The sequence below is a fragment of the Pseudorasbora parva genome, chromosome 21 (assembly GCF_024679245.1).
Source record: "Pseudorasbora parva isolate DD20220531a chromosome 21, ASM2467924v1, whole genome shotgun sequence".
NCBI lineage: Eukaryota > Metazoa > Chordata > Actinopteri > Cypriniformes > Gobionidae > Pseudorasbora > Pseudorasbora parva.
Window position 1 is genome coordinate 28,838,708 of NC_090192.1, and position 27,155 is coordinate 28,865,862.

A 27,155-nucleotide genomic window follows, 5' to 3' on the forward strand; every position below is an offset into this window, starting at 1 on the left:
ATAGGCCTTTTTAAGCCATACTGACGAAAACAGCACTACTTTTATGATACTATTACAGTATATTCCACTTTTATACTGTGGCTTCATTTATATTTATAGATGATAATAGACTGAAAAGGTCACTGATGTAGTAGGCCTAGCTAAAATGTAGATTAATCAGCTCTTCACAGAAACCAGACAAGAGTTTGGGCTATATCTATACCAAAAGCTTTTTGAGGAGGAGGCATATTAGGAAGGTCAAACAACACTGTAGTTTGGGGTCACTTTTCAAAAGTTTTGTTATGCCATAGGACCTCCCCAATCACCACCTGCATGTCAAACCTGTTCTAACAGAAACTGGCTATTAGCCTAATCTACTGGGGCTTTCACATATAATTGTCTCTTTGAGAGAGCTGCTTACTCGTCTCTGTCTTCTAAAGGCAATTTCCTCAGGTTTACCTTACTGGGTGTGCCCACCGTGATAAATGTTATGAATAGAGCTGACCTGCGTAAGGTGAGGCGCGGAGGAACGAGACGTCACGAGCCTGACGCAAAATATTAATCTACTACGGCGAAGGCAATCTTATGAATATTAATCAGGAAACGCTGACGCCGGTTGCAAACTTCCAATGGCGAAGCGTATCTATAAATATGCATTAGGTAGTGCTGACGTTTCGTTGTTACCTTCTACAGGCGAATGTTAGCTTCATGAATATTAACAAAAATATTTCACCATAGTACGTTTAGTAAACGCGGCTCCTGGTCGCCCGTCACATCAGCTCCGCAATACCGGCAGGAGACAAACAGGAAATTATAACTTAAAGACAGCCGCAGGAGTTTATTTATTAGTAAGAAACGATTTAATTCCTGTTATTGGACTACCTGTATTAATTATCTCACGTATTTTGCCGCGGAGACGATGCTTCAGTGTCTTTCGGGAGGTTCGTGTGTGCGTGTCATAGAAGGTTACAGGTCTACGTGGTATTTCGTTTTCTTGGTGCTGGCGTATGTGGTGTATCTGATATTCGGGGCATTGGTGTTCTCCGCGGTGGAGCTGCCGTATGAGGAGCAGCTTCGACAGGAGCTTCGGAACGTGAAGCTGCAGTTTCTAGAGGACAATGAATGTCTGTCCGATGAAAGACTGGAGGAGTTTCTGGCCAAAGCATTAGAGGCGAGTAATTACGGAGTGTCGGTTCTCAATAATGCCTCCACTAGCTGGAACTGGGATTTCACATCTGCGCTCTTCTTTGCCAGCACTGTGCTTTCCACGACAGGTGAGCATAGACATTCTCTTGACAGCACTATTCATGCTATCCCAGTAGTTTTAAATATAATTTAGCATCTGAAGTCATTCATTCCTTACCCAAGAGGCTCAATGACAGAATAGAGACCAGTGATGTCATATTCTAAGGTCGACCTGTCCTTTGTGATAAAAGCTTTAGCTGACGCCTGTGATGTCTCACACGCTTGAATGGTCTTGTTAAACAGCTTAACATTTACAGTCATATTTTTATAAAACAAAGATAACTCTAGAAACTATGGGCAATCACGTAGGCCTATATTCATTTGAAAATTCCCTACAACTTTTTATTAAATTCGCTGTTAATTAATTATATTTTATTAGATATGTAGCACACACCTGTACAAATAAATGTGTCTATTATGTTTTTTAAGCTATATTTAGGCTATATACACATTTAGTTTGATCTCTCTTATTTACATTTTCACAGATTCTGCAAGTGGTTCACATACATTTTCTTGCAGCTATATATATATATATATATATATATATATATATATATATATATATATATATATATATATATATATATATATATATATATATATATATATATATATATAAACCACTTGCAGAATCTGTGAACACTTGAATAATTGTAACAAAATAAGATAGATCATATTAAATGTGTTATTTTGTATTTAGTGGTGTCCTAAATAAGATATTTTACTTTTTTTTTTACATATAGCCTAGTCCACAAGACAAAAAAAAAAAAAGAATCCAGAATTTATTACAATTACATTGTTTAAAAGTTTATGAAGTTTATGAACATTGATTCTTAATACTGTGTGTCTTTACCTGGATGATCCACAACTGTTTTTTGTTTTGTGATGCCCAACGTTCTTCAGAAAAATCTTCAGTTTTCCAGCTTTTTTTTTTTTTTAACCCTCTCCAGCAGTGACTGTATGATTTTGAGATCTATTTTTTCACACTGAGGACAATTGAGGTACTTAAACACAACTACTGCCCTTCAGAAGCAACAGAATGTACTTACATGTTTCCCGGAAGACAAATTCAGTACAATTTACCTTGATCTTCAAATTCAAAAAGTTTTCACCCCCCGGCTCTTATTGCATTGTGTTCATATAGTCACTGCTGGAAAGGTTTCAAATATGCACAAGATGCTAGAAAACTGAAGATTTGGCTGGACCTGAAGGATTTTTCTGAAGAACGTTGGGCAGTTTAACTGCTCAGGACAAGGATTCTTATTCACATATCTTTGTTTTTTCTTTTACTATCTGTGTACTGTTGTTGTCTGTGAACTAGAAGCTTCATCTGCCACCAAAACAATTTCCTTGTGTGTGCAAAGTGCAAACATACTTGACAATAAAGCTCTCTCTGATGCTGATTCTGAAAAGAGACTTGCCTGTGTATGATGGCTTCCCACCCTCTATAAATAGTAAAAAGTCAACAAAGCTTTATGGGCCTGAAAGTTAACATTTACAATATATTACTTACATGTAGTAACATTTAATTAAACAATATATAAATGGAGGCATATCAAATATTTAAAAAAACATTAACTTAGCCTGCAAAAGTAAAAATACATAAACAGTAAAATAGAATAAGCTACATGGACATTATTAATTAATTAGATTTAAAATATCTGTCAGGGGTCAAGATGCTTTATTAAACATTAGTTTAAAAGTAGCAACTTGAATTAAGACATTATTTTGGCCCCATATTTGAGCCTTTTTTGTACTAATGATGTTGACTATCTTCACAAATCCATTTGAGAGGTTTTAGGATATTTATTAGGTTACTCTTACAAATACAGCAACAAAAGTGCATACTCCTATACAGTGCATGTGGAGCCCTAGTGGTTTTGTAATTCATTGTTAATGATCGGTGGGCGATTTGAAGGGTGTCTAAAGGATAAGCACGAATGATCGGTGGGCGATTTGAAGGGTGTCTAAAGGATAAGCACGTAGGGTGTGTATTTCCATAGATTATGTAACTTAATCCAGCAGGATTTAAGTTCTACAACAGGCAACAACCTTGACAATCCTGGAGACTTTTCTTTATGTCATTAAGATGGTGTTTGATACACAAACATAACTGCTTCATTTGAGTCAAATGCTAGATGTGATTGTCTCAGAATATACAAAAGACTTCTTCAAAGAGCTTTGTGTGTTTTCTATCCAGGATATGGCCATACCGTTCCTCTGTCGGATGGTGGTAAGGCCTTCTGCATCATTTACTCAGTGGTGGGAATCCCATTCACCCTGCTGTTCCTGACTGCGGTGGTCCAGAGGATCATGGAGTTCACTACCCGCAGGCCTGTGGAGCACCTGCACCGGCGATGGGGCATGTCCAGACCTTTGCTGGCCGCCCTGCACGCTGCCCTACTGGCCATTATAACCATCTCCTGCTTCTTCCTTATACCTGCCATCATCTTCTCAGTACTGGAAGAGGAGTGGAACTTCTTAGAGTCCTTCTATTTCTGCTTCATCTCTCTTAGTACTATTGGCTTGGGTGACTATGTACCAGGAGAGGGCTACCACCAGAGGTTCAGAGAACTCTATAAATTGGGCATTACCTGTAAGTGCACAGTCAGTTGAATTATTGATGTACAGAGCCATATATTGTGTTACATTATATATATTTCCTTTTAATTTTAATTTCATGCACACTACCCTTCAAAAGATTGGGACAGGGATTGTTTTCTTAATGTTTTTTAAAGTCTCTTTTGTTTTAAATTTGGTTGAACTTTAGCTTAGTTTCCTAAAGAGATCCCTCAGGGGTCATTCCCCATCTCTCGTTAACCCTATCTGTCTTTCTCCTATACAGTCTATCTGATATTGGGCTTGATTGCAATGTTGGTGGTTCTGGAAACCTTCTGTGAACTTCAGCAGCTGAAGAAGCTCAGGAAGATCTTCTACCTAAGGAAAAAAAAAACGGAGGACCAGCTTAACATCGTGGATCATGATCACCTCTCCTTTGCCTCTGTGTCTGACCAGGCAGCCTCATTTAGAGAGGATAAGAATGATCTTTTTCCTGATGACATAGTCTCCTCACCTACTGTTACCATTAATGGACCAGTGGACAAATGAGGCATAATGAAATTCCATATCTAGAACCCGACATGTTAATGTCTCTGAAGCATCTCCACCAAAAGCATAAATGTATTGTTAGTGTACTCTGCTGTCAATTTAGCTGAAACCTATTATAGATATAAATACTTGAAACACCGGCTGAAGGTAAGTTACAGTACTGTGGAAAGGATTGTATGAATCTGTAGAACAATGCAAAATATCAGATATTCTCCATGCAGCTACTGAACTAAAAAACGTGTTGTGACCAGGGTTTTTGGTGCGCGTGCATGTGTGTGTGTTTGTGTGTGTGTGTGTGTGTGTGTGTGTGTGTGTGTGTGTGTGTGTGTGTGTGTGTGTGTGTGTGTGTGTGTGTGTGTGTGTGTGTGTGTGTGTGTGTGTGTGTGTAACAGATAAATCCATCCATGCCTTCTGTTCTAAGAATAAATAATTAACTGGTAAGTGGTCATAGACTAGCTGTATATATTCCATGTACAGTTCTTATTAGGTAACTTAAAAGGGATATCCTGTATTATGGTTTTACTGTATTTTTTTTTTTTTTTTTTGATATACTAATTTGAGGAACTGCTTAAGGCAGGAATAAACTACACATCTTTTGCACAGGTTTTTGCACTGATTTGCGGTTTGGACAAGTCAATGCTCCGCTATAAAAAAGAAAGGTTCTTTATTGGCTTTGATAGTTCTGTTAAGAACCTTTAACATCCATGGAAACTTTATATTGCACAAGTTTCTTTATTGTGGAAAAGCTTTAGAATTTAAAAACGGGATAAGGGGAAAAAGGGGGTTATTTTATGAATGTCCACCAAAAAGGTTCTTTGGGGAACCAAAAATGCTACATTTTGGAACATTTATTTTAAAAGTCTGAGCCATTCTACAAATGTAAGGCAGTCAGTTTTAGCTTCAGACTTTGATTCTATCCAGTAAGAGGATATCAGACAAGTTATCAAACTTTTCATATGTCAGCACAATTATCCATAAGTTTGATCCTCAGCCGTTTACTGTAAAGTTTGTGTAGTGTATTCTAGCCTAAACCTTATTCAAAGTTTGCAAGTGTACCGATGTCTAGTTTTTTTTATTATTATTTTTTTATTAGATTTTTAGACAGGGGCAGGTCCCTGGTGACTTATTTTCAAGTTTAAACATTCCCGTAAAGGGAATTTTAAATATATTTATAGTAGAGGCATCAGACAATCAAAACGCTGTATAATTAATTTCTATACTGAAGGTACTGAAGGGATAATTTTTTTGCCTTAAGTCGTGTTGGCTCTTTTGAAGCAGTTCTGTTTTTTGAAGTAGGCATTGTCCACCACCTAAGGGTGCTGTAGTGCATTGAGTGCCATTACTTTTGTATTGTAAGCAAAGAACAGTCACATCAGTCCATCATTATGCATCAATTATGTGACTGGTATATTGCTATTGAAGGGAATAAATCTTATTTTATCATACATTTATAGTTTTCAGTTTTATACTTTAATTTTATTTCACATGCCTAAAGATGCTGTAAGTTGTGCATTTGTTTATATGTTTCCAATTGCACTTCATCAAAACAGAATAAACCGGTTATAGATAAAGTGATTGTATTGTGTCCATTCTTCAGCCAATTGCAAGATACACATACACAACAGAACAGCACACAATTAAAAACAATCTCTTCTCCACCTCTCAGAGTTTACCTTATAGGCTATATCGGTGTGTTAAACCTTGCTGGGGGTGAAGAGGCTTTGTGGACCTGAGCAGCTGTAAGGTCTGTTAACAGTATCAGGATGCCTGCTCAGTGCTGTTAAAAGAGATATTTACTCTGCTGTTTGAAAGCGAATTTGATGCCATCCTGTAATAGTGGTGCTGAAATTGAGCCGAGGTTATGTTAACAAGGCCCCGCAGCTGTGCTCACCTTGGACATATTTCAATAAGTTGTCCTCTTTTAAGAGCATGCAAAACTATAAATGACCTTCTTGAGTTCCACTAGACATTCATCTTAATGTTACGCTCATTATCATCACAGCATTAGATATTGTTGAGAACGATGAGTTTGTAAATGGACAATGCTTTTTGCTTGTAGGTGATATAGAGGTTATATTTCAGAGGGGTTCTCCAAAGGTAAATCATTTCTTCATATTAGCATGAGAAAATGTTGTTTTTGATTATATGTGATTTATTGTTATTATGTTTGTTTGTTTTTTATTTATGATGCACTATTAACATTGAAATGACAACTACATTTATTTTTGTACATAGCCTACCTCAGGAAAACTGATGGAGGTCTCAATAATGCTTTATTTACAGTAGATATTGACTTTTGAGGTGTTTCTCCTAAAAATCATGAGGATAAATAAAAATAGGCTAAATTGAGTCATTTGTTGACATGACAAACAGCAGAAGTACACGCCTCAATATTAATCTGAATATGGATATTAGCAAATACATAAATACATTTAAATAATAAAAAGTAATAGCAAATAATTTGGCTTCATAAGTATTTGACTGAAATATTGGAGATCTGTTTTAACAATCTGAGACATTGCAGAGTTTTTCAGAAGAAAGCTCAAGATAAAAAATCTCATGATGTGGTAGATGTTTTGTCTGACTGTTGAAAGATTAACACATTTAGTTGTTATACACAACATGTAAAATTATTCAAAGAGGTCATCTTACCCCACCACAGGCTTATATGAACTCAAATATCTGACCTCATATCCCCCGCCAAATCAATATGTATGCTTCATATTCAATTTTAGTTTAATTGAAGATATGCTATAACAGCAACACTATGCATTTAATTTAAATGAATTCACTCATAAGATAAAAACAAAGATGTCTAAAATGTAAAAGATGTCTAAAATTAATAAATAGTAACACTACCAACATGCAACTCTGGGCTTCTATGCCAAATTATGGGGGAGCCATCTTACCCCAAGGGTTTATTTTTATCGTTTCACTTTGAAAAAACATCTTGTCCCAGGTGGGATCTTACTCCATCTTACCCTGTTGTTCACCTTGAAGAGAACAAACTATTGAATATAGCAGTTGTTATTTATAAATGTCTCTATTTAACTTTGCCTTTGGTTTGTCCTTGATAAATGGGAATAATCTCCACCAGAGTGCTTCGATAGTTCTAACCCAAGATTTTTCAATTAAACTCCCTCTCCCATGGCCTGTTTATCCAAGCCAGTCAGCCTCATTAGATGTCAGGTCTCGCTACAGTGTGTGCCAAGCTCAATTTTGAGTTAAGCATATGCAGTGCAGACCTCATGGCTTCTCCCCATGGCATTCTCCAACTGAAGGTGTCGAGAGGGTATTGACGCCGCTATCAGAAGTTTTTGCTTAGCTAAGCACAGGTCTACTAACTGAGGCAGCTGTGTGGGGTGGAGACGGTTCTTCCGATCGATAGGTGCCAAACAGTTACAATGAACTCCCCTTCACACACACAGTCACACACACACACACACCGTGGCTCACACCCTCCTAGCCATCTTTCAAAACCTGGCTGTGGACCGTGAAGCTGCCACACTGCAGGGAAAAGATCCCCACACATGATGTGCCGGCGCAATGCAGAAAGGGGACGAAACTCCAGCACCCTGTGTACAAATGTGTCCTCAGAAAGACAGGTAAAAACTTTTACATTTGATTACGTGCTGAAAAGCTAATCTGAGTGACAGTTTAATGACAAAATGGCATAGTGATGCTTTTAAGGTGTTTTATTAAGACAGTCACCAGCATAGATCTTTTAATCCTCAACTTATTGTCTAAAGTCTTGCTATTCTTTCCTTTAATTTAAAAGTGTGGCTTTAAAATATTTTTAGCAACAGACAGCAATATCACAGGTTTTGCAATTGTGTTCATGTGAAATATAAAGTTGGTTATTTGTCTTTGTTAAATTTGCTAAAAGAATTACTTTACAATAAGGCTTCAATGATAACATTTCTTATATTAATATAACATGAGCAATAAACAATATTTCTACAGCAATTATTATTAAACTTAGCCAATGTTAATTTCAACATTTACTAATACATTTTTAAAACTAAATGTTGTATTCGTTAATGCACTATATGAACAAACAATGAACAATTACCTAATTACCTAAGATTAATCATTTAAAAATGATATTGCTTGGGTGGTTAGTTCGTTAATAATGTTAACAAATTAGACTTCATAACTGAATAAACTATGAAAAATGCCATTGTGAAAAAGTACATGGAACTAACATAACGTATGTGAAAACTAACATATTTCATGGTGCTTGCTATAAGGTCTGCATCACAGTTATAAATGCTAATTTAATAGTTAAAGATGTGAAAGACTGAACTTTTTGTATTCAACATTTGCGTTACATGTATAGGTTGCTGTGACATGCACTTTTCTTGGCAAATCAGATTTAAGATTTTTATCTGGTGGACAATAAAATGGGAGTAAAAAACCTCATAGATTCACACTGGAGGATTAAACAGACATTAGGCTAAATTGATCCAAGTTGTATGTGGAGACCATAGTAACACAAAACATATGCGTATAACCATTTAGAATGATTTAGCAGCTGCATAGCAACACCCTGGTAACCACCAGTGACACCCTAGAATTGTGGCATTTGTGGCAGTTTTGCATGGGCAGTTACCTTACACATATCTTCTGAAATGTAAAAAAAAAAAACATTATTAAGAGTTGAGATCTAAAACTTTGTGGATGGGAAAACAAGCTTTGCTTGCAATGTTGTCTTCCTGGGTAACTTACCACCCTAAAAGAGCCACTTCCTTGCACGTCTACTCTTGGCCAGTTTTCTTCGTTTCCCCCTGCCATGCACTGGCATCTCTGCTGTGCCAGACAGATGGGCTGTGCTGGGCTGCTGTGTTTGCTGCAATATAGCTGTTCACCTTAATACACTGAAGCAAGACACAAGAACAACACATATTTCCACAAATTATTGTGTAAAACGCGAACAGTGACATTAAAAAGTCTAGTCTAGCCCCCCAGGTTAGTTGGTCACTAAACTAATTTTTATTTTTTGTTTATTTTGTATTTATTTAGCCTATTTAAACATTTAGGAGAATTAAGGAGAAATGCAAACAGACATAGCTACAATACAAGTACTGCAAATGATGCGCAGCATATAATTTATAGCTGGTGCTAATTCTCTTAGTGACCAAATTGGTCTAAATTAGCTACACTGCAAAAAACAAAACAAAAAAACAAAAAAAAAACAAAAAAACTTGTGAATGTTCAGGGATAGTAAAAAGGAGATCCATAGCGGTAAGGGATTTTCCAATGTTTTCTTTTTAATTTGTTACGCTCTCTCTGCATCAGGTTGTGTTTTCAGGGTTAACAGACATTTCCGTAAAATTACTGGATGTCCTGGCAGAAAATGATCATCTTTTTCTTTCTTTTTTCTTCAGTGTAGACTAGTGCGAGTCTGAAAAGTGTGTTTTAAGAGAGTTCATTGGTGGTCCACAAGAGTAAAATCGTCAATAAAAAATTTAACATTATTGGAAGCTCATATGGGTATCATGGGTACATCTATCATATTTTGGGTCCGCGCAGGCGCACTGCGTTCACAGGTGGTCGTGTCTTTATACAGCAGCGAAGCTCCAGCTCAATGCTATGGATCTCCTTTTGACTATCTACCCGGAACAATTACGATTTCTAAACGCTAAATACTTCTTAAAATGGGCTCCTCAGAGTGCCGAATGAAACAGAACTTCTCTGTCTCAGTCTCAGAGTGAGTTACATTTCTTGGCAAATAAATATGAGAGGCTTTAAATTAAGCGCGTGCGCACGAACCGCTCATTGACTATAAATACATTCATCCTCAGACTTTTGAACAAATTCGTCTATCTTGTAATGATATGTACCAAAAACAAGTTTACACAATTGTCTGTTTAAGACAGCAGTTCAGTGCAAATGCAAGTTCTGCCTGTCGAACGCGCGCGCTCGCAGTTTTGTACAGTTTCATTGATTGGCAGCTTTTTGTCGTATTGCGTTGTGTCGTGCCTCAAATTTGCAGTGTTGACGGTGTGTTTACAAGCGTTGTGTTCTTCTAAGCTCTGCATTTCAGCTGAGACCCACTGTTGTCTGATGTCTCTTCTTTAACTTCAGGGGAATGATAAAGCCTTCAGACATGAGTCCGCGCCGCTTGTCAGATATCAGTCCTCAGATCAGACAGCTGAAATCCCTCGTCACTGATGAAGAACTAAATGAAGAACTGAAGTCGTCGAGATCGGTCGAGTACATCAACAACGCATCCATAGAAGAGCGGATTCTGAGGATCACTGGTTACTATGGCTATGTGCCCTGGAACGGGTCTGTCAGAGGTAACGTAGTACACTTGATTTATGCGTGTGTTTATTAGTTAAAGGTAACAAAATAAATACAAAATTAAAGTATCCAGGGAACTTTGAATAGACAGTTCTTTTTTATGGAATATTGTAGTATTTATTATAAATAATGTATCTGTGAGCATTGTTATTATTAGTCATGGGATGGGTCATCTGGGGCCTATTGCACAAAACTAGGATAAGGGATTAAGCTGGGATATCTTAGTGATCCTGGCACCATTTGTCCACTAATATGCAGTTATCTTTCGTTATCGTTATTTTTAGTGGTGTGAGTGTGCCTTCAAGACAGCGGTGTACTAAATTTTGCATACAGATGACAAGATCACCAAGATATCCTGGCTAAATCCCTTATCCTAGTTTTGTGCAATCAAAATAACTCCTCCCTCTTTCAATTATATCTTCTTTCTGATGATGGATGTGTTTACTGGTGTGGGGGCGGGACAACCACTGTCACTCACATGAGATCACAGCAATAGCAAGCCGCAACCATCCAAACAGTAGCCTGGTTTTACCAGACTCTCGTACATTTCATTTGTACATAGAGTCTGGCCACTCTCCATTGACAAGGGTTTATTTCCGCGAAGGCGGGCACCCTGTTGAGGTTTAAAACTATTGGATCTGCCCTGAGCCACTCTGGATCTGCCATAACCAATCGCTAATGTTTGGTTGTGACGTATGTCATGCGCACTTCGCCCTGTTTCACTCATGGAAATCCGACAAAATAAAAGTGCACATGTGACATGTGCATGCCACCTCAGTAATAAAACTATAGGATAAAACCTAAAACTCGTGCATTCGGATTGTGATTTATTCACGCCACGGTGGAGAGGAGAGCTTTGTGTTCGGGAACGCGGCGCTCACGTGGTCCGTAACATCATTTTATGCTGTAAATAAAATGTCATATGCTTGGTATGATAATAAATGCTGCTATAAATAACGGACCGATTCAAATGTTTAAGTGCTTTTATTTTAATTTGTTTGAGCGGTGATGAAATATATTGCTCTTCTAAATACTTGCCAGCATTTTAAGGAAATACAAGTCTATAAATGCATCCTAATAACAGCAAAGCAACCGTATGGTGTTCTGCAGTGGTCAAAACTGATTGCAAACAGTGAATTTTGAAGTGATATATTGATGAAAACTCAAGAGATGTGGATTCGGACAGCTGTTACATCAACATGACCTTGCGTTTGTCAAAAGCAGTAGGTAACTCGGCCGGGGATTTTTCCACGGGTGGTGAGACGGACGGCAATAAAATAACTGACCAGTCCCTGTAAATTAAATGATGGCAATACCTTCCGACCCCACGAGAAACAGTTACCGTCTGAATAGCTTCAGCAACTCCTTCATCACTAACGGAGCGAGCTGGAAAATCAAACTTTTCCTGAATTTACCCTGTTGGAGGGCCACCAACAAACCCCAGCAATGACTGTTATTGCTCCGGCTTTAACTTCTGGATATTCGGCAGCGGTGCCACAATGCAATGAATGGTTTAGTTTGCATCTTTTTCCGCCGCCATTACTGAACTACATCTCAAACTAGCGCACGACATCAACGTCATCGTTCTCAGCCACTCCCTCTGTTCGCTGATTGGACCGGTAAAAATTTGTTCGGAAAAAACCTAAGACTACACAGCAGTCCCAGACGTAGTACTGAAGGAAAATGAAAATTGAGCGGAAGTACGTAGGAGGGCAGAGCCAGGCTATCCAAACAGTTCCAAATGGACAAAATAAAGTCCTTCAATTTTACGCAATGTTTTTTAATTTTTATTTTTTTAATTTTAATAAAATATAATTTGCATTAAAGAGTACAGAAATCTATCTAATCTAGATGCACCCTAGCGGCAGCAAATTTAATCTGCCCGCGAGTGTAGTCTAGCAACTCTCAATACCCTTCTGAGCTGTAATCGCCTTGCCGGGCCAATCACATCGTGTATAGAGTTGGTGGGCGGGGCCATAATGACGACGGGCGAGTTGCGTTTGCGTGCTTCTAGTAAACACAGAAACTGGCGAACGGCGGTCTTTCGAATCAGCTTTGACCGTGACTCTGGAAGACTTGGAGTTAAGCTTTTCTCTGAGAAAAGAACAAAGTACGGTACTGAAGTTATTCGGAGTTCGGAGTTTTGCTGACCGGATACGGCGAATGTTTAATCTATCAACGAGCTCTGTTTCACCTTCTTTGCTCTGGTTGGTGGTTGCGCTATCCTATCGCGTGTAGAGGGAGTTTGAAAGACAACCGTTTATCCTGCCCCTCAGATTGAGCCGTCAATTGTGAGTTTCCAGACCAAACATCTTGATGTGGGTCTGGGTTGTCAAGCTACATATAACCATACATATTTGGTTAAACTAAAGGGAAAAAAGAAGACAGAAAGAAAAAAAGATTGAAAGAGAGGCTTTTTACAGAAAAAAACATGACCTTTTAAACTATATTTTGCTTGTTCGAGAAGCCATTTCACTCGGATAACATCACAATAGTGAAGAAAAGACTATCACGCTATCCTTTTGTAGAACTGTAAGGGTAATACTATATAATTCATATAGCAACAATTATATATTTTTTTTCCTTAACTTGTCCTATGTAGAGAAACAAAATAGTAATACTTTATTCATGCAGACCATGTGACGTCACTGTACTTAATCACCGCCATTTTTGTGTCCAGTCTTATAAGATCTCTTAAAGGACAACTCCGGCGAATTTTTAAGTTTATCTTGATCGTTATATCTTTGTGAGTACAGTCTATAGAAGAAGAAAAAAACGAACCGGATTGGTGCTTGCAACAAGGAGTTATTACAGTGAATGCCCAGAGCCCCCACTCAGCTAAAATGGCAGCTTTGGGGGCATTCACGTAAAGAGTGTCTATGGGCCTCTTAACAGACACAAAATGCAATTAAAATGTCTGTCCAACATGAACAGGTCTCTTACATGACAACGAGATGCGTTAAGCCACTTAGCCATTGTTTAAATTCACCTGTTTTAGGCGGCTAGCTGTGTCTCGCGCTGAAGTCCTGCAGTAGACGGAAAAACAGTCCAGTGGGGAAGAGCGTCGTGTGTATGAAGAGGCTCTGCTCATCGGCTCGACGGTTCTCAGTATTGAACGTGACCGAGAGAAACAGTTTTCGATTCTGTACTGCTGATCCTGAGGATAGGACCGCTCGTTCAGTTACTCGCGCATGCTCAGTATCAGTGGCTCGTGAGTTCATCAGATCTCTCAGCAAAACATGTCTCAGTTCAGTGAACGGTTGGAGTTACAACATATTATTCAAGACATTAGTTTATTTCTATTCGGAGGGACTGTCACTCATGTCAGAAAGTGAGTAACTAAAATAATGTGTGCGATCAGCGCTGATTTGAGACGCGAACCGTTTAGAACGATTCAGTCCGATTTGGTGAACTGGTTCGCCCGGTTCACTAAAAAGAGCGATTCGTTCATGACCGGACATCACTAGAGTGATGATCTGATCGGGCTCATGAGTGAAGATGAAATTGTTCGTGTTTGTGCCTTTCCGAATTGTATAAATTTGCAGCGAACACTTGACTAACTTACAAAGACACAACACAGCCGGCCGGTTGAAGAATAATGCCATTCCGCGGCACATGCATGTTGTTCCTTTATATGTAGCCTAAGTATATGTTGTTGTACAACAATATGTTGGCATTTAGGTATTTTATTTTATTTTATTTTATTTTATTTTATTTTATTTTATTTTATTTTATTTTATTTTATTTTATTTTATTTTATTTTAATGTTTAGGCAGTAGATTTTTTGGTAGCACTTTTTCTGGTGTACGGTGATGGATTGTTAAGATATATCCACCTTATTCTCAGGGGCGCTACTGTAGAAATGTTAAGAAAAGTAAGCTGGTGTCGCAGATTTTAAGGGACAAAACACAGTTGGAAGTAATAAATAAGGATCACAACCAACAAAAGTTTTTTCCAAATATCGATTCTGTTTCTCAAATTGTCTCATCTAAAATGCGCTGTGTTAATTGCCATATCGGACACAAAAAACGGCGGTGAGAATGGCGGAAAAGATGTCTTCGGTACCCATGAATTATACAGTGAATTCAGGGTGATTGAGGCATTTTTTGCCATTGAGATCATCCCAATTAAAGTAATCCCAATTAAAAAAGTGTCCCAATCACCCTGAATTCACCTCTATTACATTTTATGACTTATATATGCATTATGCAGTCCTTAAAAGTAGGTTCAAGCTTAAAGGTTCAAGCCGGGATCTTTTTGCATTTCAGCTGTTTGTCCAGTCTATGAGTTTGATAGATGTTTTTTTACACGAGAGGTGAACAACTATGCTGTATGGGGTAAACAAACACATCAATCAGAGTCCTACTTCACACCTCTGCATACCCCACACACAAACATTTCATCACTTCTTAAGAATACTGTTGACACAGGCACAAGCAACAAAATGTATCATCCATTTGAAAAACTGCTGAATCATTGGTAGACAACTTTCAATTACTTTGTAGTGTGTATATATAGTACTCAATAAAAACAAAATCCAATTTTTATGAAATTTTATTCTGAAAAATCTGTTTAGCGAATTGGACCCCTGATGTATCTTGCTGTATTTGAGAGTTACGATGTGCTGCTCTGGCAATGATTCTACTTTCCATGAGAAGGTAACTGAGTCAGAGCCCAGATTTGCTGAGTCATCAGGGGCAGATGAGGTCTCTCTCAATTCTCATTTCCATTCCTCCACTGACTGCGTCATAGCTTTTTTTATATTTTGGTTATAGTTCAAATTTTAGTAACTTAGTTGTGTGTTTTTGTCTTTTTAATACACTGTTTGTCTTATTAGATTTTATTATTATATATTTTTTTTGTTTTAGTTATTTTAGTACATCAAGTTAAACTAAATGAAAAATGCTACCTTGGCAAATTAACAGAAATGTAAGTATTTAGTTAACTAAATACTCCAAACACTGTCATGTCTTTGTTGCACAGTTAACTCTACCCTCTCCTGCACTCAATGAAATTCACCACAGCAGCTTCTTATATTCACCCTCAAGCAGTTGAGACCTTAAAGGGTTAGTTCACCCAAAAATGTAATTGATGTCATTAATGACTCACCCTAATGTCGTTCCTCACCCGTAAGACCTCCGTTCATCTTCGGAACACAGTTTAAGATATTTTATATTTTAGTCCCAGAGCATATGCAGTCTATGCACACTTTACTGTCCATGTCCAGAAAGCTAATAAAAATATCATCAAAGTAGTCCATACAGAAACGACATTTGCGTGAGTCATTAATGATATTATTTTTGGGTGAACTAACCCTTTAAGCTGCCAAGTCCCTGTTAAGGCAATTCTATGAAAAAATTCTAAACACATTATAAATGTTAGAAATGTATTGCTAAAACACATTGCAAAGACTGTGAACTGTGAAGTACTAAATTGTGGAGTTAGACCGTTAAACAGTTTTTGCTTTGCTCCGGATTTTCTAGATGGGGTTAAAACAGTGGCTCGATGACGCACTGGACCGTCTGAGCCCGGCCCCGCCCCTAATGTTGATGACGCACTGAGGCTCATAACTGAGCACATTCGCATCAGTTTGCTGCTCAATCGCAAGTACTATTAGTTACTATAGCCTACAGTTTGCTAGCTAGCTATGCCTTCGTCGCGGAAATGCGTTACCTGGATGTAGTCACTTACAAAACAGTTCGTCCTTATTTAAATTTCCGAAAAATGATCTTATCAAGAAGCGGTGGATTCATTTTATGAAGAGCCACTTTGAAGGAGAGCTGAGGATCGCCTCTGTAGTGATCATTTTACACAGGATAGTTTTATAAACTTTCGTCTGAGACAACTGGGATTCACTGATAATCTACTGTTACTGGTGAATGAGGCTGAACCGACTATCTCCCGCTTTCATCCTCCCGTCCCGCTGACAGCCGGTGGCGGCATGATCCGCAATAACGTTACATGCCCACCAATGAGTGTAAGTTTCCTTGTGTGCTTGTGTTATAATTACAGCAGACACGTTATTTTAGTCCACAGTAACTAAATCCTGCAACCCTCTAATGTGATTTTGTTTTGTTTATATGAATTACATCAATATGATTCCTTAGACAATTGATTTCAACTATTATATCTGTAAACCTGTATATATTATATCTGTAATATCTGTATTATATCTTTTAGTTTGATATGTGACTATAAAGTGGCAAAATACACTTTATTCTATGTTATTTATTGCTAGCCTAACTTTATTTGACTATGTTTATGCTAGTTACATAAGTAGCTATATTGCATAAAACGGAGAGGAAAAAAGCACGGACCATTCTGTGGCAGATCGAGGGGGATGATGTTGGTTATCTAATATGTCAGTGTCCTCTAACGCTGGTTTCACACTGCACGCGCAAGCAGTGCGTTGGCAGGGCAGGAGCAGTGCGTATGGAGAGCGGGAGCCGCGCGCTGTTGTGCATCATTCATCTCGCGCAGATGAACCGCGGCTCGTTCTCCTCCGACACTGTCATTCTCGTGATTTATGATGGGAAGCATAAATGCTGTCAATGCGACCGTTTTCTCATTTGTCTCAAAAACACATGCATATAACATGTTGTATAGGTAGCTTACATGATAAAAGTAACCTTAATATGCCTCTGGGTTTAATAATTTGTGTGATTATTAACGGTGAGTATTATTAGTAAACTGTGTGAATGCTCTAATCTTTTAACATGGGTGCCGAAAAAAACAAGGGGTGACATGGCACAATGGTAGTTGGGCTCTTCATCATGTTATTATAGTTCATAGAGTAGATTGCCAATGTACTTTGGCACCCAAAAATTAAAATTTGATTTTCATCTGCTTACCACCAGGGCATTCAAAATGTAGGTGTGTTTGTTTCTTCAGTAGAACACAAATAAAGATTTTTGACTCTACCAACTGAATGTCTCAACAGAAATCAAGACTCATCAGACCAGGCAAAAATTTTCCAGTCTTCAACTGTTCAATTTTGGTGAGCTTGTGCAAATTGTAGCCTCTTTTTCCTATATGTAGTGGGTATGAGTGGTACCCGGTGGGGTCTTCTGCTGGAGTTGCCGATCCGCCTCAAGGTTGTGCGTGTTGTGGCTTCACAAATGCTTTGCTGCATACCTCGGTTGTAACATATGGTTTTTTCAGGCAAAGTTGCTCTTCTATCAGCTTGAATCAGTCGGCCCATTCTCCTCTGACCTCCAGCATCAACAAGGCATTTTCACCCACAGGACTGCTGCATACTGGATGTTTTTCCCTTTTCACACTATTCTTTGTAAACTCTAGAAATGGTTGTGGGTCAAAAACTTTGTAACTGAGCAGATTGTGAAATACTCAGACTTGCCCGTCTGGCACCAACAACCATGCCATGCTCAAAATTGCTTAAATCACCTTTCTTTCCCATTCTGACATTCAGTTTGGAGTTCAGGGGATTGTCTTGACCAGGACCACACTCCTAAATGCATTAAAGCAACTTCCATGTGATCGGTTGGTTAGATAATTGCATTAATGAGAAATTGAATAGGTGTTCCTAATAATCATTTAGGTGAGTGTATATATGATCGTGCCGGGTTTTGACCTTCTTCGGCGGAAGTAATGGTGTTGGGAATGTTAGATGAGATTTGTCTGCTATATGAGGTAAAAAACCCCACATAAATCTTTTTTGGTTTCTCACAGAAACCAATCGTTTCGTGTCTTAAGACATCAATGTATTGTCACGAGCCACAGACTTTAATATGGGTTTGTATGTCTATGTGTTTTTAATTCTGATAGTGACTCTCATAAACACCCCACTGGCATGAGTAACAGTTATATGAGCAACAGTTGGAGTTAAATATCTTAATTTGTGTTCTACTGAAGAAGCAAACACACCTACATCTTATCCTGGGGTATATCCTGGGGTAAGCAGATAACATAAAATGTACATTTTGTACATTGTAGACAATGTGTGCCGCTCCGAGCTGGGACTCGTATCACATGGTCTATCCCAGACTTTGGTCAGTTGTGTGGTTATGATATTCAGGGGTCACATTCGTTCTGTCGACTGACTGTTACTTGGGGACGGTTCTGGACAGTACATACTAAATGTCTTACTACAGGCCATTAGGACACAAGTATGGAGGAGAAATTAGATGCCTTGTAATACACTTAAATGCTTTTCTACATTTCCATGGACAGCAATACTTTTGATGAACTTGTTTATGGTGTCTTGCTGGCTGTTGTTGTATCTTGTTTTAATAATGTGTTATAATCATGTCTTACTTAAAAGAAAAGCCTAAGGACAGGTCAGAAATCATTTCTGTTGCAATTGACTTAATGCTACAAATATGGAGGGCCATTTCCATCCAAGTTTTTCTTACTATTGTAATTTTAATCTTACAGGTGTGACTATACAGTTTCTTATAACTGCAACTCTTTGTCTCGCAATTGTAACTTTATATCAATTTCAATCTCAATGAGACTTCCTGGTAAAATAAAGGTAAATAAATAAATAAATAAATAAATATATTTACAGTATGACCTAACACAGTAATATATATTCAAAGACGCATTAAATTGATCTAAAGTGGCTGTAAATGCATTTATAATGTTCCAAAAGACTTATATTCTAAATAAATGCTTTTTTAAACATTTTTTTCATCAAAGAATCCTTACGCAGCACAATTGTTTTCAACATCGATAATTAATGTTTCTTGAATAACACATCATCATACTAGAATGATTTCTGAAGGACATGATTACGGCTGATGAAAATTTGATCACAGAAATAAAATGCATTTTAAAATGTATTAAAAGAAAACTGTACTTTAAACTGTAATATTTTATATCTTATTTTTAATCAAATAAATGCAGCCTTGGAGGGCATTAGAAGCTACTTTTATTTTTATTTTTATTTTTTATTCACCGACCTCAAACTGCTTGATTTCCTGGTGTCAAGTTTCAGGTTTATGTTGAAACATTACTTGATTTGATACAAGTGTATTCTAGACTAATGCATTAAAGTTTATTGCTTTAAGAAAAGAGTTGGCAGTACAGTACAGTTAAATGCCTGTGGCTATTCTTATGTCTTTGTATTATGCAATTATGTTGTCTGTATCTGCAGAGGAGGACCAGTCCAGCAGTGAGAAGGTGGAAGTGAAGGTAGATGGCCATTCTGCTACAGAAACAGTCAGATCAGATTGCCAGAACAGGCTTCAGAGGCTCCGCTGCTGTTTGTGTATGACTGCCGTCCACCTGCGCAGAGCACTGTGGGGCGTCGCTATGGTGATCTGCATCTGCGCGTCTTGGTCAGGCTGCACTCAGTTGGCCAAAATAACCGTCAGACACTTGAATATCCCATTCTCCCTCACTTGGTTCTCCACCTCCTGGAACTGTGCCATCTTCCCTCTTTACTACCTGGGTCACCTGTGCTGTAGCAAAGACAGACAGACCCCCAGACAGCGCTTCAGGTGAGACGGGTTGTTTCCTTTCATGCAAGAAGATCTTTAAGATTCTGTGGTCTGCGAAGCTTCAATGTGTTTCAAAATGAAACTTTGCAAAAGTGCTGCACTGTGTAATAGTTTGGATTTATGCAGACAACTCAATTTGGCTTGCAGAAGCAGAGTGACTGTTGACTTTGCAGTTCTTTTGGGCTAGGCTGCTCAGATAGAGGACTTGACCTTAACCTCATTTTCTTAACAATGTCCCCTGGCATTTTTGTCCTTTTCATGAGTTCAGCACAATATTTTTTTTAAAAGGTTTAGTCTTTTGTACTGAGCAGCACTTTTGGAAGTGGGTATAATTGAACAAAACCAGAGTTTCTAGGATAGTTGGTTTTATCACTTGTTCTCATTCTTAAAGTCATCATGAAATCAAAATCTATTTATTACTATGTTCTTAATGTGCACATTTTGTTGCGTTCATCGGTGTTCAGTATTTGTCTTTGTAATCTTAAAAATGTAATAACTTGCTCCACCTCTTAAATGACTTTCCTCGCCTGATGTTGGTTAATGTTACACAAATATTTTCCTTCACAAATTTCAGCAATTTACAGCAGTAATTTAATAATGGTTAATTTTAATATAATACATGTTACAGCATTATTAGAAATAAAAGCTTTGCTTACTAGAGACAGTAAGATTTTTGTTTTTAATATGGTATTACATGATTACAATTTAAAATAGATGTGATTAGATGAAATGCATAAAATAGTATTACAATTTAAAATAGTTTTGAATTTAAATACTTTTTTACATACATTTTAATATAATAAAACATTTGCAGCAGCCATAAGTCTAGTCTTCATGGTTACATGTTCCATCAGAAATTATTCTAATATGCTGATTTGATGCTAAAAAAAAAAACATTTCGGATTACTATCAATGTTGAAAACAGTTGTACTGCATTATATTTTTTAACCATGAAACCATGATTTTTAAAAATCAGTCTTTGATTAATAAAAAGGTCAAAGATCAGCATTTTGTTTCATTTATTTATTTAATGCATCCTTAAATATTAATGCTTTTAAAAATGGGGAGAAAAGTCTTGCTGACCCCAAACTTTTTGAATGGTGGTTTAAATTATTTATTTAAACTAAAAAAAAAAGTGTGATTATTGTACAAAATCACAATGCATCTTTTTTTTAAGCAATTAGGGGTAATATTTTGGATCAAACATCTTTTAAAGAGTTTACCCCAAAAATAAAAATTATGTCAATAATTACTCACCCTCAGGTCATTCCAAACCCATAAGACCCTTGTTTATCTTCAGAGCACAAATGAAGATATTTTTGATGAATTCTCAGCGCTCTCTGACCCCTTCATAGAGAGCTAATTAATTACCACTTTCAGGGTCTAGAAAGGTAGGAAAGACATCCATAAATTAGTCCATGTGACTCCAGTGGTTCAAACCACTGGAAAAGAAAAAAAAGAATGACGCTCATTAGAGAAATATTATAAAGGATAGGCATAATAAGCAGTGGCTTCTGCCTATACCTTTTTTGTGTATGTATTTTTTTTTTTTGGTTATTTCTTTGGTTATTTTATTTTAAAACTTTTGTCTTATTGATTGTGGAATTTTCTGTAAATTACAGAAAGAAAGAAATAAAGAAAAAAGTAATTTTATGAAGCAACAAGAATAGTTTTTGTGTGCAAAAAACCCCACAAAAATAACAACTTTCAATATTCTCCTATGCTGTTGACATAGTAAATACAGTGCAGCACTTCAGAGTCACGTCAGAGCTACACCAGCATGCAGGCTTACCATTGTCTGATACTGTTCACATGAGCACAACGACGCATGCGTGTGATACTGATGCAGGAGCTGACAAAAGTCAACAGTGTAAGAGGCTGACAAAGATTTGAAGAAATTGTTGAAAAAAGTAGTTACTTTTGTTTGTTTTTTTGTGCACAAAAAGTATTCTCATCGCTTCATAAAATGATGGTTAAACCAGAGGTGGTAAAAGTACTCAAAAGTTATACTCGAGGGAAAGTATATATACCTAAATAAAAAAATACTCCAGTAAAAGTAGAAAGTCCTCAATTCAAACATCACTTGAGTAAAAGTACAAAAGTATCAGATTTAAAACGTACTCAAGTACCGAAAGTAAAAAGTAAATATTCAAATTAACTGTAAATATCAATAATTAAGCAGATAAAATCTTTTGGGACTGATATGCAATGCTTTAATTGAACAAATGATAAGATTAGATACTGCAATTAAGATTGTTAAATTTGCAATTAATAGGAGACAATGAAGCACCTTAATGCAATATAGGGGTTAAACTTAAAATAGACATGTTCCATAACATTAGCTCCATCAAACAGATGAGGAGCAAGATACTATTAACTAATTCAAAATTAATTCAAAAGCCATAACCACAATGACATATTACGTAACAATACAGTGGAGGGAGAGTGAATAGTCATGTGCCTCAACAAGTAAAGTCATACTATAATTTTGCCAATTGTTATGATTAATGATGAATTAAACAGACAACTGAGAGTCGGAATGCATGGCTTTGAATACATGAATTTACATTATAAGTTAATGTAATATGTTATTAGGGTTTTAATGATGTCAATGGCAATTCATATATTGCTTAATCTATTAATCATAATGTTCATTAGTTGCTGATGCAGTAATCATTAATAAATGGTTTAGTTCTTCATTAGTAATACATTAACTCATGATTATCTGTGCATTAGTTAGGCATGAATTATAATAGTGCACCTGTATTGTAAAATGTTACTGATGTTTTCATAGTAAATTGTGTGCCGCAAAAAAAAAAAGTTTGGGAAACACTGAGCTAACGTGAGTGTGGCAAACCTGACTTGTCAGCTTTTCCAAGTCTATACCCGACTGGATCATCCATGACCGACCACACCGGTTTGGAAATCAAGTGTAATAAATACTTAATACTTGGAGCGGGCATGGGGAAATGTATTAGAGTAAAAAGTAAACTTTGCCTTTAATATTGCAGTGGAGTAAGAGTAAAAGTAGATGCAAATAAAATATACTCAAGTAAAGTACAGATCCCCGAAAAAAAAACTTAAGTAAAGTATCAAAGTATTTTTACTTGATTACTTACCACCCCTGGGTTAAACCACTGGAGTCACATGGACTATTTTAATGATGTCTTTACTATCTTTCTGGGCATTGAAAGTGGTAATTAAATTGAACTGCAATTCAATTTCTGTCAATGGAGGGGTCAGAAAGCTTTTGGATTTCATCAAAAATATCTTAATTTGTGTTCCAAAGATGAATGAAGGTCGAGTAATTAATAACAGAATTAAACATTTTGGGTGAACTATCCCTTTAAGATCAAAAACGTCAAACATTCAGTCAGTTGGCAATCAAAACAATTGGCAATCTGTATTACAAAAATGCATATTGTAGAATGATAAATGATGGTATGATACATTTTCTGCATGTGTGTGGCTTTACATAGAGAGTGTTGTCAGTTCTTGGGAGATGACGGGCTGTCACTGAGAATGCTGCTCTCTCGTGTTGCCCCTTTTGGAGTGCTGTGGACGCTCACTAGCTACCTGTACCTGCAAGGCCTTCGCAGAATCCCCGCCACTGATGCCTGTGCCCTTTTCTGCTGTAGTCGTGCCTTTGTCTTCCTAATATCCTGGATTGTCCTGCGGGATCGCTTCATGGGAGTGCGGGTGAGTCTATGATGTTTAAATTGTTTTATGAAATGTTTTTATAGCGACCATACTGTTGTGTGTAATTTATTATAATGTACTTTAAAACATTTTTCCGGTATTCTGTCTGAACACAGATTGTAGCTGCCATTTTAGCCATTGGGGGCATTGTTATGATGACATATGCCGATGGTTTCCACAGCCATTCTGTGATTGGCATCTCCCTTGTGGTTGCGTCTGCATCAACAGCAGCTATATACAAAGTAAGAGAAAATATACTGTAGCAACACATTATAGACCGTCGTACACCATTCACCTGTTGCAAATGAAGATTTAATTATTGCATTCTTTCTTTAGTTGTACAGAAATGTATACATGTAAATGTTTCTGCAGGTTCTGTTCAAGCTTGTTCTGGGTAGTGCAAAGCTGGGTGAAGCAGCTGTGTATCTCACAGTCCTCGGCGGAGCTAATTTGGTCTTCATTAGCGCTGTACCTCTGATCCTGCTTCTCACGGGGGCAGAGGACTTTGTTTCACCTAGAGATTTACCATGGCCAAGCATCTGTGGCATGTCCGCTCTTCTGCTGGGTAAGATGATGGACACAAATACATAAGCTTCTCTTATGTACTTGAATTGCCATCTTCACTTAAAATGAATATCAATGTTGATTTTCCTTTGGTTGCCCTCTTAGTGTTCAACTTCCTCTTGAATTTTGGTGTTCTGGTAACGCTTCCTACTCTGATTTCTCTGGGCGTTGTCCTCAGTGTGCCTGTCAACGCAGGTGAGTTACTGTTTTTTATTATAAGTTATACTGTATGTCCTGTACTATGTCCTGTACTACTAAATATTGTCCAACAAACGTTTTTTTTTTTTTAAATGTTCCTTCTGTTTTAAAATCTAATTTGTGCAATTTGAGAATGTTCATATTAGTATTTCGTCATTATTTACTTAAGTCTCATGTCAAACCTGTATAAGTATTTTAGTGGAACGCTGCTGATTTCCATATAATTAATGTGAAAATAGTGCTTATGACTTACTTCCTTTTGTGTTTCAAGAATAAAGCAGGCTTACAGGTCTAGAACAATAATAATATACACTACTGTTCACTACGTAAAAAAAAAAAAATGTTTTTGTAAGTATTTTATGCTCATCAAATCTGCATTTATTTGATCAAAAACATTAATATTGTGAAATACTATAACAATTTAATGGGGTCATGAATTGAGAAATCAGCTTTCCCTTGAGCTTTTGATATATAAAAGGTCGTGGTAATGTAAGAATATCCTGTAAGTTTCAGAGCTGAAACTGTCCTTTTTAGTCAAAGAAAAGCTTTTATTGACGCCAGGCCCAGCAAACGATCGATCTTAGAATGTGCCATGGCAGGCTGTGACATCAGCGTGTGGTGAAACACCGCCTGAACATAAGATGAACAAGGCTTGATTCTGGCATGACACAGGCCTACTTAGGCCGGGGACACACCCCAAGCGTGCTGTGGGCGTTTCGGCTGCGTGGCGTGTCCGTTTTTATTTCGGCTCCTATGTTAACCGGTTAGAGCTTGCACACTGCCTGCGTGACGCGTGCATGCTTGAAATAGAAGAGACACCTATTTTTCACGCAGCACGCGACCGTGTTGGAAGCGTTTCCAGGCAAAATAGAATTTTATATTAATAGATTACATTTTCATGTTTGAAAGTCTGTTGGTTAAAATAAATGCAAATATAGACCTAATTGTAATAATAAAAAAAACAGCATAATTATCGATTTTTAAATATTAAACCTGTCAATACAGAACGAAATATCCTGTAACCTATTTTGCCTTCAATACCATAGATATGTATGATCAATAGGCTACTGCCAACATCTTCAGTAGGCTATATAATTATATTTAACATGAAGTATAGGGCTTCCCTGTACATCAATAGCCGCAGCAACACTATGGTGTCCAAAGACAGTGAAAACGCCACGCAGCTGCCCCGCGGCTGACACGCAACAGAAGCGCCACGCTCACACTACGCTTGCAGTGTGTCTCTGGCCTTAGAGCTAAACCGAATCAAACTTCTAAGCAATAAACATGCCGCATAAGCTGCATTGGGATTCCAATATTATGAAGGCATAGATTAACTTTATTTTTAAAGAAGATTCAGATTCATGTTTTTTTCCAACTATATTTTTCAAATTTAAACAGAAATTTAAACAGAAATCTGTTGTAACATTTTAAATGTTACTGTTACTTTTTATCAACTGAATTCGTCCTTGCAAAATAAAAGTATTAATGGGAAAGCTCACACAAAAATGAAAATTACCCCATGATTTACTCACCCTCAAGCTATTTTCATTTTTGCGTGAACTATCCCATTACTTTCTTTCCCAAAAGAGAAATCTTACTGACTCAAAGCTTTTGAATGGTAGCAACATCAAATTATTTGAACGTTTTAACAAAATAACTGAATGACCAGCATAAATCTTCTGCACTCCAGTCATAGATCGCTACATGTGTGAGATCCAGCTCAACAGTGTACGCGTCATTGCGGTGTCCATCATTTGTTTGGGCTTCCTTTTGCTGTTGCTGCCTGAGGATTGGGACCAGTGCCTTCCACAGTTACGATCAATGCTGTACAAACGAGAAGAGCCACAAGAGTGCGCCAGAGACAAACACTCAGAGACTCTTCACATCAAGCCAAGAGAAGCCAAGAACTGCAACTTCAAAACTACTCCCAGTGTCCACTGACTAAGCATTTCTTCATCCCATAAGCTTAATATGGGCATCAATCTTCCACATATGAGATGCAATTTAGATGTATTGCAGATCAAATTCAATGGCAGTCCCTGCTTGGTACAGATCCATAAAGGAGGGTGTTATAGATATAGAAGATATTGAACAATTCTATCCCAAAGATTTAGGATTTGATTGGTTTATCTGTTACAGAGTTAGGGATGAGAAATTTTTCATTTTTAAGCACCACTGTGAATCTAGATTTGAATATTTCATAGTTGCTTCATATGTTTGTATATTGCCAATATCTCCAGTGCTGACACATCATCACACTCTTCAACATAACATACGCCTGATATGAGCTGTAATCTCAAACTGGTTCTATATACTCTGCATATGTATTTGACAGTGTTATGGCCTCTCATATAATCTGTAAGAAAGGCTATACCCACAGATTCTTCCGATTATTATCTTACATTATATCAGTGGCAATACTTGTTCAAATATTCCTGTGGAATTAAGGCTTAATGTAAACCTTTGTAAGGATGATTTTTGTTACCTCTCAGTAGCAATAATAAAGAATGAATGTATATCCCATGTTTATTGTAGCAGATATATATCTGGGGGAAAGAATTTATTAGTGTCAGTAAGATTTTTAAGATCGTA

The 27,155-nt window shown here is 37.2% G+C and overlaps 2 protein-coding genes across 3 annotated transcripts; both read left to right on the forward strand.

Moving 5' to 3' along the window:
• The first annotated feature begins 728 nt into the window (after positions 1–728).
• kcnk1a (potassium channel, subfamily K, member 1a) lies at positions 729–4,645 on the forward strand. The gene is made up of 3 exons (XM_067429404.1): positions 729–1,253; positions 3,425–3,820; positions 4,070–4,645. Exons 1-3 carry the CDS (start codon positions 899–901, stop codon positions 4,330–4,332), a joined length of 1,014 nt encoding a protein of 337 aa, XP_067285505.1. The 5' UTR covers positions 729–898; the 3' UTR covers positions 4,333–4,645.
• A 5,076-nt stretch (positions 4,646–9,721) lies between these two features.
• On the forward strand, positions 9,722–26,782 carry slc35f3a (solute carrier family 35 member F3a). Of its 2 annotated transcripts, none has more exons than XM_067429745.1 (8): positions 9,722–10,042; positions 10,420–10,634; positions 19,754–20,099; positions 23,579–23,798; positions 23,915–24,040; positions 24,171–24,363; positions 24,468–24,557; positions 26,254–26,782. In XM_067429745.1, the coding sequence occupies exons 1-8, from the start codon at positions 9,990–9,992 to the stop codon at positions 26,502–26,504; spliced, it is 1,494 nt and encodes a 497-aa protein (XP_067285846.1). In that variant the 5' UTR covers positions 9,722–9,989; the 3' UTR covers positions 26,505–26,782. The 2 variants fall into 2 exon arrangements, with proteins under 2 accessions (XP_067285846.1, XP_067285847.1); XM_067429746.1 differs by lacking the exon at positions 9,722–10,042 and adding an exon at positions 10,095–10,335.
• Positions 26,783–27,155: the final 373 nt, after the last annotated feature.